The 17,891-nt window shown below is 38.5% G+C and overlaps 1 protein-coding gene across 1 annotated transcript in view; it reads left to right on the forward strand.

The window, feature by feature from the left end:
- Positions 1–7,439, forward strand: part of DNAJC15 (DnaJ heat shock protein family (Hsp40) member C15) — a 78,857-nt gene extending 71,418 nt beyond the window's left edge. The window contains exon 6 of the mRNA XM_032402952.1: positions 7,217–7,439. Coding sequence (XP_032258843.1) covers positions 7,217–7,287 — 71 coding nt within the window. The 3' untranslated portion in view covers positions 7,288–7,439. The remainder of the gene's footprint in view (positions 1–7,216) is intronic.
- Positions 7,440–17,891: the final 10,452 nt, after the last annotated feature.

The raw sequence follows: 17,891 nt of genomic DNA on the forward strand, positions 1-17,891 counted from the left end.
TTCTGTCTGTGCGGCTAAAACTACAGTGACCTGGGTTGTTCGCCCCTCAGCAGTGCTCCCAGTCCTGGCCTCCAGGTTGGGGCACGTTTCTGCCCTTTGTGCTTCTAAAACCACCAGCCGCCCCCAGTTCACACATGCGCCCCTGCAGCTCCAGGTTTCAGTCCGGGGGGTGCCCTAAAGTCCTTTCCCCATTGCTACCAGTCTGTGAGTCTGTGCCCAATCCCTAGTGCGGGAGGCTTTCATGCTCTGGTGGTGCTGGATCCCAAAGGCTCCCCCTTCCGTTTATCTTCCCACATCTGCCCACAGAATCACAGCTCCCCGCTTCATACTTCGAAACCAACCGCCAGGGATATTCTGTTTGTAGAGATCCAGATATGTCTTCTTACATATCAGGCTAATTTCGTGGGTGTTCAGAGTGGTCTGGTAGATATCCAGCTGAATTCAGGGGACCGGTTGAAATAAGGTCCTCTACTCCTCCGCCATCTTTGCCCCCCCTCCAAATTTATTTTTTAAAGCACCTACTTGTAACACTCTTGTTTACCTGTTTTCTGTGTCTTTGGAGTGGTTTTACTTCTGAGAAGTTGGTACCTGATGCAGGAAAACAATGGAATAGTGACTCATCACTTTTCCTACTCCTCCAAAAGAGTATCTCAAGCCCCATCTGTATACTCAGAGGTGTGTTGATAATACATAGATATCTAAGGCAAGATTGCTCTTCAAGGTATTTATTATCTAATGGGTAAATAGACATATTTATATGACAAATCACAGCCATGATTTCAGTCTCCAGAAGGAAGGAGACCTGGGATGAGATTATGGGCTTGAAGAAAGTAGAAAAGTAGAATAATGCCTAGTCACTGTCCTCATCATTATGGTCTTGATCATAGGTGTGTTGAGCCCTAGTGATTTTTGGACAGTATGAATTTATAGTGTCATCGAACTGCAGGAGGTCAACATATTTCAGTAAGTTTTTCAATAAACTTTTAAAAATTGAAATATACATTCATGAAAGTACACAGATCATAAGTGTACAACTCAATGAATTGTTATAAAGTGAACCCATTTATGTAGCTATTATCCAGATTAAGAAAACCATACAAAACCTCTCCTCAGGCATGTTTCCTGTCAATCCCATTCCCCAAAAGTGATCACTGTCCTGGCTTTTATTGCCATAGATCAACTTTGCCTGTTTTTTGAACTTCATGTAAGTAGAATCATATAGCGTGCAGTCTTCTGTATTTGTCTTCTTTCATTTATTATTTTTGTGAGATTTATTTATGTAGCAGTGAATGCTGTAGTAATGATTCCGTCGTTTTTATTGCTGTAGAGTATTCCATGATATGAATATCCTGCTTTTATTCATTTTTTTCTGTTGTGTTGTCTCCTTATTGACTTTTGAGAACATCATATATTTTGGTATTCTAGACGTGAGTCTTTGTGTTGTAGGTATCTTCTCTCTGTGACTTGCTTTTGCCTCTTAATGGTGTCCATTCATTGTACAGAAATTTTTAATTTTAATATAGCCCAGTTTATCCAGTTTTTCCTTTATACTTAGTGCATTTTGTTTTGTCTAGGAAATTTTTGCCTGTCTGAAGGTCATGAAGATAATTTCTGAAACCTTTATTTTAATCTTACATAATTATATTTATAATAAACTGGAATCAATTTTTGTATATCATGTGAGATAAGGGTAAAGTTTCAATTTTTTTAATATAGATATCCAAGTGGTCCAGCATTATTTACTGAAAAGGACATTCTTTCCCCTGGTGAACTATAGTATTACCTTGTTATAAATCAAGTAACTAGGTATTTATGGAGACCTTTCTGTGTTTTCTCTCTTCTTCTGGTGGTTAATTTCTTTGTGTTTGTGCCAATACCACACTGTTTTAATTTGTGTAGCTTCATAACAGATCTTTATTTTTGGTAGTGTAAATCCTTCAAATTTTTGTTGTTTAAGATTTTTTTACTGTGTTTGGCCCTTTGCAGTTTAATATAAAGTAGGAATTATCACATCAATTTGCATGTGAATAGGTGCAAGTGCACAGATACACATTCACACAGAAACCTTTTGGGATTATGAGTGGGATTGCCATGAATCTGTGGATCTGTTTCAGGAGAATTGAGATCTTTACAATATTGAATTTTCCAAGCCAGGAACAAGACATATCATTCCATTTATTTAGCTGTTAATTGGTTTTAATAAGGCTTTTCAGTGTTTGGGTTGTAGTCATATACTTAATTTGTTAAATTTATCCCTAGGTATCAACTTCTTAAATGCTATTATAAATTGTGTTGTTTCAGAAGTTTATATTGTATAGTTATTTTTTCTAGGACATAACAATTGAGTTTGTATATATTGCTGTTGTGTATCCAGCAACTTGTTAAATTCATTTAATTCTATAATTTTGTCTTTAGATCCTTTAGGATTTTCTACATAGTCATGTCATATGTGAAGAATGACAATTTCTTTCTAATCGTTATTTCTTTTTTTGCGGGGGGGATGAGGGGAGCATTTATTAAAATGGCTAGACCCTTGAATATAGTGTTAAATAGAAATTATGATGGTAGGTATCCTTTTCTTGTTCCTGATCTCAGAGCCAAAGGTCTCAATATTTTACTGCTAAGTATGTTTGCTATATTTTTTGGTAACTTCTGTTACATAAAAGAAGTTCCCTTTTGTTCCTAGTTTACTAAAAGTTTTTGTTATGAATGTGCATTGAGTTTTCTATATCTATTGAGATGACTATAGGATATTTATTCTTTATTCTACTAATGTGATGAATTACATTAATTAATTTTCTAATGTTAAAGCCAGTCTTGGATTCTTGGTCATGATATTTAGCCTGATTTGATAAGCTAATATTTTGTTTGTTTTTGCATCTATGTTCATCTTGTGATTCTTCCACCAGGGTTTGTTATCAAAGATATGCTAGCCTCATAAAAAGAGTTGAAATGTGGTTTTTTTTCCCTTCTAAAGGTTTTTGGAGGAATTCACTGATAAAACCATCCTGACCAGGCTTTTTTTTTGTGGGAAGATTGTAATTATAGATTCAGTTTCTCAAAAAGATAGGATTCTTTTGGTATCCCATTTCTTCTTGTATCAGTTTTGATACATTACATTTTTCCTGGAGTTTATTTCATTTAAATTTCAAATGCTTCAGTATGAATTTGATCAGTTTTTTTCAGAGAACTAACCTTTGACTCTGTTAATTCTCTTGAATGCTAATTTCTGTTATGATGTTTTCCTTGATGCATGGGTTACTTACAAATATAGTGATTAATTTCCAAGCATTAGGATCCCCTAGGTGTGTTTATTATTGATTGCCAGCTTAATTCCACTAAAGTCAGCATACTTCATATAGTACTTTTCAAACTATCTGTGATAGAGGACTTGTTTCTTTTTCCCAGTCTCTGTTGGACTAGCAACTTTTAAAAAATATAATAAAAATGAATTTATTAGAAAATTGAAGTAAAAAGATATTTAAGAGCAAAGCCCCAGGTTTTTTTTTTTATTGTTATTAGATTCTACAGATACACACTACTATATCAAATGGCTATATTTTCCAAACACTTATTCTCAATATCTAAACCTATCTAGTTGTGGTCCATTAACACCTGTGAACCAGCACTAGTGCATGGAACACACTTCCAAGTTGCACTGCTTGTTGCGATTTGAGTCTTCAAAGTTTGTTGAGACTTGCTTTATAACCTAGCACGTGGTCAACTTCAGTAAATGTTCCTCATGCAGTTTAAAAGAAGGCATATTCTATACTTGCAGGGTGGAGTGTTTTATGTATGTCACTTAGATTGTTTGTTCATCATGTTTTTTACCTATATTGAGATATAATTTACATGCAATAAAATATGTCTGTTGATATGCACTGTTTGATGGATTTTGACAAATGTATACACCCATGTAACTGCTAATACAATTAAGACAGAACACTTTAAAACTCAAAAGGTTCCTTGGTGCCCCTTGCCATTGCCAGTTCCTAACCCCAACTGGGGCAAGCACCATTCTACTTTCTGCCACTATGGATTAGATTAGGTATGTCTTTTTTTTTTTTGAGGGGGAAGGAGTCCCCGAGGGAGAGGGAGAGACAGAATCTTTTTTTTTTTTTTTTTTTTTTTAAGATTTTATTTATTTATTTGACAGAGAGAGACACAGCGAGAGTGGGAACACAAGCAGGGGGAGTGGGAGAGGGAGAAGCAGGCTTCCTGTGGAGCAGGGAGACTGATGCGGGGCTCGATCCCAGGACCCTGAGATCACGACCTGAGCCGAAGGCAGACACTTAACGACTGAGCCACCCAGGCAGAATCTTAAGCAGGCTCCACTCCTGTTACAGAGGCTGATGTGGGTCTTGACCTCCCAAGCCCTGAGATCATGACCTGAGCTGAAATCAAGAGTCAGACGCTTAAGTGACTGAGCCACCCAGGTGCCCCTAGATATGTCTTTTCTAACATTTCATATAAGTGGAATTGTGTAGTATGTACTATTTTGTGTCTGATTTCTGTGAAGGATATAAATAGTGGGCTCATCACAGATGTTGGGCTCATCACAATGCATTTTCCTTATCTCTAGGATCTTGGCTCTCAAGACCTGGCTGACTTGGTAGAACTCCAGTGCTTTCATACTAATGTGTTTGTATTTTTTTTTTAAAGATTTTATTTATTTATTTGACAGAGAGAGACACAGTGAGAGAGGGAACACAAGCAGTGGGGAGTGGGACAGGGAGAAGCAGGCTTCTCATGGAACAGGGAGCTCGATGCGGAGCTCGATCCCAGGACCCTGGGATCATGACCTGAGCTGAAGGCAGATGCTTAACTACTAAGCCACCCAGGCACCCCGGATGTGTTTGTATTTTATTCAGCTCTTCTAGTTGGTGTCAGTGGGATGGTTGATCTAAAACAATAGTTCATGGTAGCCAAAGGCAGAAGAGCTCTGGCAGTATTTAGTTAAGGTACAGTGGTATAGCGATCAAGTGTGAGGGTGAGTGTTCTAACCAAATGGAATTCAGATGACTCTCCCAAGAAATTTGAGCAGGTTTGAAAGATCCAAAAGTAGATTGTGTCCATTAAATATAGGATATGTATCCTACATTGTTATTATATCAGTCAAGTTTCAGTGCCAGAAACTGGATGTTCTAAAGAGGAGAGCATTGAGTACAATGAATTAGTAGTTACAGATTGTTGGAAGGTCTGATGGAGTAAATTCTAGACTTGGCCTACAAAAATGACTCCCCAAATAATGATAGAGCTGCTCTGTCAGGGAGCTACTACTTCGTAGACTGTCACTAGAACTGTACAACTTCCAGCAAGAAAGTCTTTCTATCACTTGAGCCTTCCAGATCTCACAAGATGGTGCCCTTCACGGATAGATCCTAATTTTAATCAAACACTACTTGAAGAGAATATAGCAGTTGTAGTTTTCCAAGTTTTAGGAAGATAAAATGCGGGTAGAATGAGAGCCAGACCAAAGTTTCTACCATGCACATAAATCGGAAGTCCAGTGTTCCTCTAACTTAAAGAGGGTGAGTGGTAATTCAGCAGTATTCTAAATAAATTGTCAGTTCTTTTTCCCTAGCTTTGCCATCAATAAATGTAATATTTAATGCAACTTTTAATCTTAAGTGCCTTTGTTTTTTTTCTATCTGCTAAATGATCATATTATGGCCTATGATTTAAATACCCAGAGTGCATATAATCAATTACAGGTTATATTTGAGTTCAATTAATATTTTAATATTTGTTGAGGACTTAGAAAATGCCTCGCATTACCTTGGTAGCTCTAAACATTCAAACATCTTACCAAGATTGACATTAACTAATTCTAAGATCATTTTCAAAGATAATCATGAAATCAATTTATTACATAACCAAGGGCATATGGAAACTTTCATCCACTTCATTTGTAATTCCTACTGTATATTCAAGGTCACTCCATGATACATTCCATAAGTGGTTATAGCAATTCAGATCTTGATATGGAAATGTCAGTAGTATCCTCAAGGGCAAAAAGCAAAAAGCTAAATATAGCTTCCTCCAGCATTGCCCTTTCTACTACAACACCATGTTTGTTGATCTGTTTTCCCTGCTTTCTTCCTCCTATATAAAGTGAGTGGTATGATATTAATAAAAGGCTTGGATATCGTCTGGACAATTTACACACCAGTGCTATCTAGATGTGTTTTGGTTTGTTGTAAGCTACTGAGGTCTTATGAGGTTTTCAAAAGCCATAGATGGTTTGTACTCATGGGGAGAATAAAAAAATAAAAACAAACACAAAGAGACTGGTGAACCGTAATTTGATTGTTAGCTCAAGTGTTAAGCAGTGAAAGTGTTCAGGACTAGAAGTTAGAAGGCATATAATGCTTAAATAGCTTTAATGTGACTGTTTGGGGCTAGTATTTTTGTATGTCAGATTCTGTTTGTGATTTATAATGATTCTGAATTTGAAATTCAGCTCCATTTCCTTCTCTCTTGCTGTTTGCATTAGAAAGAATTCATTGCACAGAATTCTAAAAAAAGAACTGATGTAATTTTATTTTAGGGCACAGTGAATCTAAGACTACTACTTAAGTATTCTAATTAGGATCATTTCAGAGAACAGGGAGCATTTCCTTTAATATTTTTATTATCATTTATTAGTTCATTCACCTATATTAATAAATATGATTTTTATAACTGAATAGTACATAGTTGCATTTTCTAACATTTTTGTGTGTGTGTGTTTGGAAATGTAATGTTTGATAGGACTCTGAAAGGTCCCTTGGACTGCTTTACCTCCTTCAGGATACCCTCCTTCATAGTTGAATATTCTTCCCTTTACAGAAAAAAAAGTCTTGGAGTGAGACCATTATTTTATTTACCTAACCATCCACTTAATTTCAAAAAATTCTCTGATCAAATATTTGAATGGCAATGTCTGACCAGTGAAATGTTTGAGTGTTTTTCAAATTATTCCTGATCATAGCTTTTCTTTCATTATTTTTATCAGAGGTTATCTTTGATTGTTGGGTATCTGTAGTGCTTCACTAAAATTTAATTTATGCTGTTGTGATTTCTACTTAGCTTATAAAATAATTTGTCAAGAGAATGAATGTGTGGGAAAATATCAGAGAATTCTAATTAAGAGTGTTTTTCTTTATTTGAGACTTTAAAAAATGTCAATAATGAGGTGTGTTTTAATCCATTTATTTTTTCTTTGTCCTCTCAGGTGGATCTCCTTACTTAGCAACCAAAATAAATGAAGCAAAAGACTTGCTAGAAGCAACCACGAAACATTGACTGATGCTTAAGAATCATTCTGAAGGAAAAAAAGGGGGAATATAAAACAAAAAAGTCCTGCAAAGTAGTCTAAACCACGGTGTTCATAATTTTCATACATGTACTGACCATAATCATTTATTCCACTATTAAGGTATATAATAATAAAAGATTAACAATCTATCTTTTATTATCCTTTTTTTTTTTTTTTTTTAAAGATTTTATGTATTTGAGAGAGAGAGAGCATAAGCAGGAGGAGCGGCAGAGGGAGAGGGAGAAGCAGGCTCCCCACTGAGCAGGGCACCCGATGCGGGGCTCGATCCCAGGACCCTGAGATCCTGACCTGAGCTGAAGGCAGATGCTTAACCAACTGAGACACCCAGACGCCCCTATCTTTTTATTATCTTTAAAGGAACACCTTAAAATTCTATAACTGATCTTCTTTCTTTACTTTCTTTCTCTGTGATAGTCATACATTTTAAGTTTTTGTTCCATTAGTCCTAAGTTCCCCCAGCTCCCTGCCCTCACTCAAGTATCATCATCAGTAATGTGGGAATTATGAGCAATAAGTAGAAATTTTCTTACTGCTGATACTTTTATTTACATTGTCCCTTGTTTCCTTAGAGGACTTAAGTACTCTGCCTTTGTAAGGTTTTGAGATCAAACACTGCCATCCCATAAGAAAGTGATCGGAAACTCAATCAAAATTACTAAATGGTGTTTTGTAAAATAGTGGTTAGGACTTGTTCAAGAACTGTGTTCTGTCTGAGACCCTATAACTGAAGCATGAGAACTTGGAGAGCTCCTAAAATGATTAAAGATTTGTAAAATGAGCCCTGTGAGGAAAGGCTGAAAAAGAGGTAGAAGAAGTCTGAGGAATTTGTCTTTAATTATAGCCTTCCAGTACTGTATATTTATTCAGTTATTCATTCTGCAAATATTTATTGACCACCTATAATGTATAAGGCACTGTAGTGGGTCCTCTGAGAGTTACAGGTGTGAACCAACCATGGATCATGACCCCAAAGAAGTTACATTTAGAGGAAAGGTAAATCACACTATTAGAGAAGTACAGGTGATATGTTAAAGAAGTTCAAAGAAGAAAAGAATATTTTAAACTGAAAACATAAAGGAGGCGGTTCATAGAATAAGTGGCATGAGAGCTGGGCTTTAAGTACAATTAATAAGAGATATACCACCATGATTGGTGAGTCAGTGTTGTTTCCCCTGAGATCAGTCACAATTAGCAGAAATAGGATTTATTAGTGTGATTAGAGTACGGGGTTTTTCAAAAGAAATGGATGGACACATGATCTTGAAGGACCAGCCCTTTAATTTACACTGCATATCATCTCCCCAGTCGCCTCCAGTCATCATCACATTACTATCCCAAAGCTGAGAAACCAGATTCAGATACAGGGTACCAGCATAATTTTCCAGTACTCACTCCTTTACAAATCCTGGGTCATCCCAGGTAAACTGAACCACTATATTTTGTCTATCTTAAAATACTTTTAAAATACTGTGAAGAAGCCACTTCATGTGGCTGGCAAGTCAGTACTGGCTTTGGCTGGGAGGTTCACCAGGGCGGTCAGCCAGGAGCCTCAGTTGCTCTCCACATAGGCTTCTCCACAGGGCTGTGGAGAGAAGCATCATCACACTATGGCGGCTGTGTTACAAGAGGAAGTGAAGAGACAGGAAGTGGAAGCTGCAAACTCAAGCTGGGTCTTGGCAGTGGTTCTGATAGGCATTGAGCCTGCCTAGACTCAAAGGGAGAGGATACAGAGGATCATGAAAAAAATCGGTGGCCATTTTTAATAAGTAGCAGGGCAGAGTTTAGATTTCTTCCCCCCTTACTCAAATCAGTTAAGGCATTGCTTTAAAAGTTTTGTCAGGAGTGTAGAACTCAAGTAAACTAGAGTAGTTTCAGATGACTCAAGTACTACTCTAGGTAGATATTAATTCAGTAGTCATTCTATAAAAGGCGTTGTACTTACAAAATTGGATTTTAAAAACTACCCACCCTCATCTCCTTATTATCTGTAAAAAGCTTATTTGAATGGTTACCTATCCTCAGTAAAGATGGCTCTTACATATTTGCTGTCATTGCATATTCTTCTTAATTAAGTTCTTTGTTGATATTGCAGTTTCTGTTTATTCTTACAACTTAGATGCAATCTGAGAAAGCGGGAAAGACCTTTTAAAAATAAAACAATTACTTCCCAGATTCCAGAGAAAGTGTAAGTCAAATGGACAGTTAATTAAAGGGAGCACAGAATGCCATTTAGACCATATTGGTGGCGCCAATCTCCAGCATAAAGTCAAAAGTGGAGAAAAGTTCAGTAAGGAAAAAACTATGGTGATTGTGGAAGACGTTGTTTTATTTAGTCTTCAAACCATTCCCTTTATTTGGTTTGAAATGCATTGTAGTAAGTCAGCTAATATTAAATACTATGGCAGGCAGTAAAGATATAAAATAAGTACATTCTTAAAATATGTAATATGCTCAAACTAAATAGAAAAAAAACAGATTCTTAAATATAGAGAACTTTTTTTTCTCCTGATACTTTTGAATTAAGAAATACTGAATTTTATTACTAGGCATGCTTGTGATTACCCAGCTTGGTTATTAGAAATAAGGTATTTTATCCAAGGACAGAAATCCTTTGGTTGTCATGGAGAATCTTGAATACAAAAAGAGCCTTTAATGACGTATCTTCAACACATTTGGCAATTAGCTTAAGGTAGTTTACTGACATTTGTGGGAGGAGATGAATCAGCTAGGCCCTTAATGTCAAAAATACTGAAGTTGCTCTGACTCAACTCACTTAAGATGAGCTACAGAGGCTGCAGTGCAAAGTTAAATATCCAAGTAGGGCAGCTCATTTTGCACAGTGGGAACCATACCATCCACAGGCACTCAGCTCCTCACCCACAGTCACCTCCTTAAAGGCCTCTGGCTCCAAGGAGGATTTGATGGCAGTGAGGGAATGTGTCAGCAGTGTACCTCCCTCCTAACAGAAAGGCAACCCAGAGAGCATATCCCATTAACACTAGATCAGTATCATCTACTTGTCAAAAGCATTCCATGAATTATGGGCCGAATTTTATTTATGGTAGAGTTAGACACCTTAGAAAATTAGAATTTTAATTTATTAGCTGGAAAAGTTGAGAAGTTCTCTGGACTCATTTTTTAGGTAGAATCTAAGTGATCTGGATCATTGCCCACCAGTGAAATTGCTGGGCATGGTAGACAAAGAAAATGTTCCTTCTAATGATTTTTATGAGCTGAGTAGCTATTGTTCCCAGCTGAGTGCTCTTTTCCTTTTTTTTATTGTTGCTGAGCAAAAGACTTTATAAAAAGCTTTTTTTTTTTTATTAAAAACCCTGTTCAATTGAAATGCAAGTTCATTAAGTACTATTCATTTCTCTTCCTGCCATAATAACCCTTTCCCCCTCTGCTCAATTCAATAGTGCCTAGCCGCACTGGTCAACATTTTAAGTCTGAACAGACTATAATAGAGATATGCAATCTCCAACATCAAGAGAGTTTTATTTCACATGGGCATAATATGATCATTCACCCTAGATGTCAGCTGTAAATTTCACATAAGTACCTCAGCTTAGAGGGGGAAGATGCCCCTGGAAAGTTAAATCAACAGTGGGAAACTTAATTCAGTTTTGACAAGATGAAAATCACATTGAAATAATAGTTCAATATTGACATCTAAGCTGTAGTGCTAAAGACTAAGAAATTGGAATCAGCTTGTTATCAGAAGTCCAAGAGATTTTATTAATAATAGCTAATACTTGAGCACCTTGTGCCAAGCATCCTACCTACATTATCTTTTAATTTTCACAGTACCCCTAAGAGATAGGTACTATTTATATCCCCATTTTACAGATGAAGAAAGAAAGGTAATGTCTGAGGAGTTTAGGAACTTTGCCAAAATTATGTAATTAATAAGTAGTGGGACTAGGATCCAAATCCAGTTTGGCTTGACTCTGAAGCACATACTGTTTACCTTTACATTATACTGCACTAATTCTAGACATGTGGGAATCATTGTAAAATGAAGGAGCTTGCCTGGCCCGGTACTCATTCTTTGATAACCCTGAACGTCGGGTTATAGATTGTAAAATGTTTATGGAAGGGTCATGTCATTTGGCACTATGAACAAGGACTGCCTAATGGCTTGAATTCTGCCCTAGAAGCTTATGATGCCCATCCAGCTGCACATAGCGAAAGTTCACTTGTAGAGTTTAGCAGCGTCGGTTTCTCTGCCTTGAGTGGGGATTGATAAAACTTGGAAGAGATTTTATTTGAAACTTTCATGGGCAAAAACTTCCTAGGAAAAAATCTAGAGCAAAGTTCAGAAGATGGCTCATGAAACTGAAGCAGCAGACCTTGGGAGAGATGAAGAAATTGCTCAGTATAATAAAGATGAGAATAAGAAGGCTGAATTTATTGAAAGGAACAGAGAGGTAGTGAAAAAATTAAGGGTAACAAGAGAGACAGCTGAACCAAGAAGAGATCACTTACAGCATTTGAAAGAGAATTGCCAGTGCTCAGTAGAATTTTTCAAAATCACTTTCCAATATTCCCAACTGTGGACTGGGTTATTTGTTCATGCCATGCTTTTATGCCAAATTCCAGAATTACATTTTGCACAGTTAAAGCTTGTCTAGTAGAACCCATAGATCTTTAGTCGCCCATCTAAGAATGTGTCTTAAGATTATCACTTAATTTTCTGGAGTCCACCAAAATCCTAAAGGAGAACACTGGCAGCAACCTCTTCGACCTCAGCTGCAGCAAGTTCTTCCTAGAAACATCGCCAAAGGAAAGGGAAGCAAGGGCAAAAATGAACTATTGGGACTTCATCAAGATAAAAGCTTTTGCACAGCAAAAGAAACAGTCAACAAAACCAAAAGACAACCGACAGAATGGGAGAAGATATTTGCAAATGACGTATCAGATAAAGGGCTAGTATCCAAAATGTATAAAGAACTTATCAAACTCAACACCCAAAGAACAAAGAATCCAATCAAGAAATGGGCAGAAGACATGAACAGACATTTTTCCAAAGAAGACATCCAAATGGCCAAGAGACACATGAAAAAGTGCTCAACATCGCTCGGCATCAGGGAAATCCAAATCAAAACCTCAATGAGACGACCTCACACCAGTCAGAATGGCTAAAATTAACAAGTCAGGAAACGACAGATGATGGCGGGGATGCAGAGAAAGGGGAACCCTCCTACACTGTTGGTGGGAATGCAAGCTGGTGCAGCCACTCTGGAAAACAGTATGGAGGTTCCTCAAAAAGTTGAAAATAGAGCTACCATACGATCCAGCAATTGCACTACTGGGTATTTACCCCAAAGATACAAATGTAGGGATCCGAAGGGGTACGTGCACCCTGATGTTTATAGCAGCAATGTCCACAATCGCCAAACTGTGGAAAGAGCCAAGATGTCCATCAACAAATGAATGGATAAAGAAGATGTGGTATATATATACAATGGAATATTATGCAGCCATCAAAAGGAATGAGATCTTGCCATTTGCAATGACGTGGATGGAACTGGAGGGTGTTATGCTGAGCGAAATAAGTCAATCAGAGAAAGACATGTATCATATGACCTCACTGATATGAGGAATTCTTAATCTCAGGAAACAAACTGAGGGTTGCTGGAGTGGGGGGTGGGGTGGGAGGGATGGGGTGGCTGGGTGATAGACACTAGGGAGGGTATGTGCTATGGTGAGCGCTGTGAATTGTATAAGACTGTTGAATCACAGATCTGTACCTCTGAAACAAATAATACAATATATGTTAAAAAAAAAAGAAGAAGATAGCAGGAGGGGAAGAATGAAGGGGGCGTAAATCGGAGGGGGAGACGAGCCATGAGAGACGATGGACTCTGAAAAACAAACTGAGGGTTCTAGAGGGGAGGGGGGTGGGAGGATGGGTTAGCCTGGTGGTGGGTATTAAAGAGGGCACGTTCTGCATGGAGCACTGGGTGTTATGCACAAACAATCATGGAACACTATATCAAAAACTAATGATGTAATGTATGGTGATTAACATAACAGTAAAAAAGAATTTTAGGGACGCCTGGGTGGCTCAGTCGGTTAAGCAACTGCCTTCAGCTCAGGTCATGATCCCAGGGTCCTGGGATCGAGTCCCTCATCGGGCTCCTTGGTCAGCAGGGAGCCTGCTTCTCCCTCTGCCTGCAGCTCTCCCTGCTTGTACTCTCGCTCACTCTTTCTCACCTATGCTCTCTCTCTCTCTAGCAAATAAATAAATAAATAAATAAATAAATCTTAAAAAAAAAAAAGAATTTTAAAAAATGATATATTTTACAAAAAAAAAAGATTATCACTTAATTTTCTATGCTCTCAGCTGCTCTAATCAAACGGTGAAAAGGTTTCTAACTGCCAGAGATTTATAACTCTGCATAACTATAATATTCATAGCTGATTTGTGAGTTTCTTGAATGTTAGATACACCTATATTCACAAATAAGTGCATTCCAAAGCCAGCTCCATGATCTTTCCATCTATCTACTCTTAGATTACCAGGGCCTTTGCTCTTTCCTTCTGTAAATGTGGATAATCAAGAGTTGACTTTAGAAGTGTTTGCATCTTGGCTTCTATGCCTCTGGAGTGGGATGAAATTATCTAATAATGTTTGTCCTGTGGTGGTGAGACGTCAGACACCTGCATTGTCAGCATCTGTCAGGCTGTCCTGGAACGTTGTAGAGCGCAGTGCGGGGGGAGAGCAGCCTGCACAAGGAAATGCGGCCCTCCCTAATTAGCCCCACTCAGATCTGATTGTATGTTTGTTCCTCAGCTTCTTGGTACTTAAGTATTCAATCTGCATTTTATTCTACTCTATTTTACACTCAGATACTATATACTTGTTTGGGCATTTTTTCCCCCTTGCAAACAGGTTTTTTTTAAACCAATATGTAAAAATTATATACATACACACATAGATACATATATACTATTGTGTTTGTTTTGCTTTAAAATTGTGAAAGATAAACTGTAAGGTACTTTTGTCTGTCTCGTTTTCCCAACACAGTTAAAATTAAATCTGAATTGCTAAAATTGAATTTACACTAAATTTTTTCTGTCATACAACTCGAAGACACTAATCTTATGTCTTATGTAACTTCATTTTCACCGTGAGCTCTCATGCAGGCACCGCTTTTATTTCTTTTGTACCTCTATTTCAGGAGATGCTTGGCCCAGTTGCCCCTCAGGACACAGTATTGATTGGTTCACTTCTAAGGGCAGCTATCAGAAACCAAAATTGTAGACACGTGGATTTTCTTAGAAGCCATTGGTGAAACTTGGATTTTTACTCTTCATACCAAAATAAGCAAGGGGAAAAAATAGAAATCAGCCCAATCATATTTTAAAATTGATTTTTGTATTTATCTTGTAATGGAAATACCAAAGAAAGTGCCTATTTCCTTGGTTTACTTCTTTCTTGCCTCAGGTGTATCCATAGCAGCTTTTGGCCTGAAGCACTTTTGACTGCATAAAGAACTCTAAACATAGGCATTGGTAATCGGAATGCTGACACAACCAAACTGTTACCCCTGGAATGTATTCCTGGATATGTCTGCACAAATGCCTGGATCCCATGCTTAGTGTAAGTGAAGGATAGGCTACTATTCGGTGTCCAACTTCTAGCAGGAGGGGAGTACAGATAGGCGTGTCCTGTTTCTCCTCTCCCACCCTTCATCATCTGGCCGGCCCCACACAGACACCATGCCCCCTAAAGTGGTCATGTGGTAATTATCTCCCAAGGCCAGTTGGACAGTGGGGACAGCGCACACCGCAGTCACTTACCTGGCCTGGGAGGGTCTCATGTCATGAGACACCATCCTGTGATCTGTTTGCAGACCGCTAGCGGAAGGAGGACTGATAGCATTGGCCTAACATAACATAAAGTGTGTGTCTGTCATAAAATACAAGCTTAGTTTTGTCTTGTCAGGGGAGGAATGTTTTCCATAGCAGTCTGGTGAATTAAGAAAATATGCAGAGTCCTACGGTGAACGTGTTATATTTGACTCTGTTGATAGGATTTATGTATGGAACATCAATTTTCTGTACAGACATAATTGAGTACATATTACCATGATATGAAAACTGCAAGAATACATACAGTTGTGTAGGATGTTAAATTTTAAAAAATGTAACGAAGAGGTAAATCAGACAAACCTGAAAACAACGCAACTGATGAAATTATTAACTTGAAGTTTTTGCTCAAGATATATGTGAAGTACATATATTCCATGTAGAAATACAAAGACAAATAAATTAGTTTAATGTGTTACCATCTTCCTTTTTGGACTCAAGTTTTTTAACAGAGCAAGAATGCCTAACGGGCAGTTCCTCGGGTCTGGTGGATGGCTCAGTGATGCCGATGGTCAACAGCTTCTGCCCTCAGGGCTCCGAGTAGAGTGTCTGGTGTCAGGAGGTCTGAGGGCCTCTTGTCCTTGATAACAAGGAAATTGTGCGCTTTTCCCCCAAAGCTGGGCTGAAAGTTACTCCTGGGGACAGAAGAAGAACTTGGCTGACCGATCTGTCATCAGTCTGAAAGAACTATGTAGGAGCCACCCATGCGTACTTAGTGGAGATCAGCAGGAGGTTAGGCATTGTTCAGAGCCTCCTTCATGGCTGGTGGTGGAATTACCATGGTATAATGTGACTTCAGGGGACAATTTGATCAACCAAAAGAGGTTTAAAGATTTTTAGTGTTGGGGTTACAGCAAGGGTTCCGACTTTCTGGATCCAATGAGGAAATGCATAGCAGTTGACTACTTAACTTTAGGTTTTGTGTCCCCCTTTCAAACCCCAACGGCAAGAATTTCTTGTTTGTTCAGTGGCCTAGCCTGAGGCCGAGCTTTTGGTGTTTCGCTCTCTGGGAGTTAGAAGTCCATGATGTGGCAGCTGGAGTTTTTCTTTTTCCTAGAAGGCACATCTGCCTTTGTCCTCGCCTACTCTTGGCCACACCTGCATCAGGCTGGGAGACTCCACAGCCTCAGGGCACTGGGGCGCGCGTGATTTCTGCTGGGCCATCGGTGAGCTCTGGGCCCATAGCCCAGCACCCCAACCCACCTCACCGTGTTTGCTCCTGGGAATACCATCCACCTACCTGCCCACAGAGTGAGACGGTGAGACTAATGAGAAAGGAGTGGGAAATAATGAGAACCACACCAAGGGTTCTGGACACCTTGAAGAGGTGTTTGTTCAAGGCATTATTAATATTTTTGCAAGGAATGGCAACATCGATTTTTTTCATCTGAGAACCATTCTTCATGTGTACAGAGTTGGAATGTTGAACCTTCCTCTTGTAAATGGGCGAAATGCCTCACCCACAGCCTAATAGCACAGACTTTGAAGTTGGTATCTCTTATTTCCACCTCCACGCATGAATCTCTGCTCCACTTTATAGGTGGCTGGGAGATAATACTGCATTATTTTAAGTTTTCTACCTGGAGCTCGGTGTATGAGTTAGCCAGTGTTGAGCACATACTCCATCGTGCAGAGGATGCTCTGTACAGGCTCTTTGTGCAGACTTAGCACATTGATGGATTTCAAATTTTCCTTTGCAACCCAGCCAATCAGGTGTCCGACTATACCTTGGAGCCAATTAGTATTTTTCACAGAGCCAGGTGCAAAGCTGCCAGGTAACATCTGTAAGTGGCTTGCATTACTCTAATGGGATCTGCATATGTTTAGCCCTATATGAAGATGTTTTTCACTCGACACAGAGTCATCTTTGGTCTTGTTCTCCACCCACTCCATTAAGCAGACACACCTACACATGTTACCGATTTGATTTGCTTTCAGAGGAGGATGGTGCCTAGAGTTTCTCTTCCTGATGCTAATATTTATGCAGACGCCTCTTGGAAAACTACCCATCCAAAGTGCTTTCACAGGGGAGGGGACAACAAATCTTTATGTTATTATCAAGGCATTTCCTGATAATCCTGCATGTCTAACCTAAATTATCCAATAAGGATTTATTTGAGGATCTTGTGTTTTCTTTTTTAACAATATGTTTAAAGATGACACTTTTCCTCAAAGGAAGAACACACCCGAGTTCCTGTGGGGACTGAACACTTGGGTTTAAATCCCCTGGCTGTGCAGCTAGTAAGCTGTGTGACTCTGGGCAGGACACAGCCTTTTCTGAGCCACTTGAACTAGCTGCTTTCTAAGAGGCAAGCAATCTGTTGAAGCACCTGTTCCCAAGTCACACAGACCTAAGTTTAAATGTCTGATCTGCCTTTGATTAGCAGAGTGACCTTGTGGAAGTTTTGTATCCTCTTTGGGTTTCCTGACCCATAAAATGGGTATAATAATATGTACCTCAGAGGCTTATTTCAGGTGTTTAAAACAGTGCCTGTGCGTGGTAGCTTCTCCACAAATGTTTGTTTTTACTGCTTGTCTCTTTGGCTTTACTGGGTTTTTTTTTTTCAAGTACTGCACAAATATACCAACAATTAAACAATTTTTAAAAGAATGAATAACAAATTACCAGTAATTCCAACATCCTAACATCAACCATTTTCTTTTTTCTGGGGCCCCTTCCTGTGCATCTTAA

Source organism: Phoca vitulina, unplaced genomic scaffold, assembly GCF_004348235.1.
Source record: "Phoca vitulina isolate PV1807 unplaced genomic scaffold, GSC_HSeal_1.0 scaffold5, whole genome shotgun sequence".
In the NCBI taxonomy this organism is placed as follows: Eukaryota; Metazoa; Chordata; class Mammalia; order Carnivora; family Phocidae; genus Phoca; species Phoca vitulina.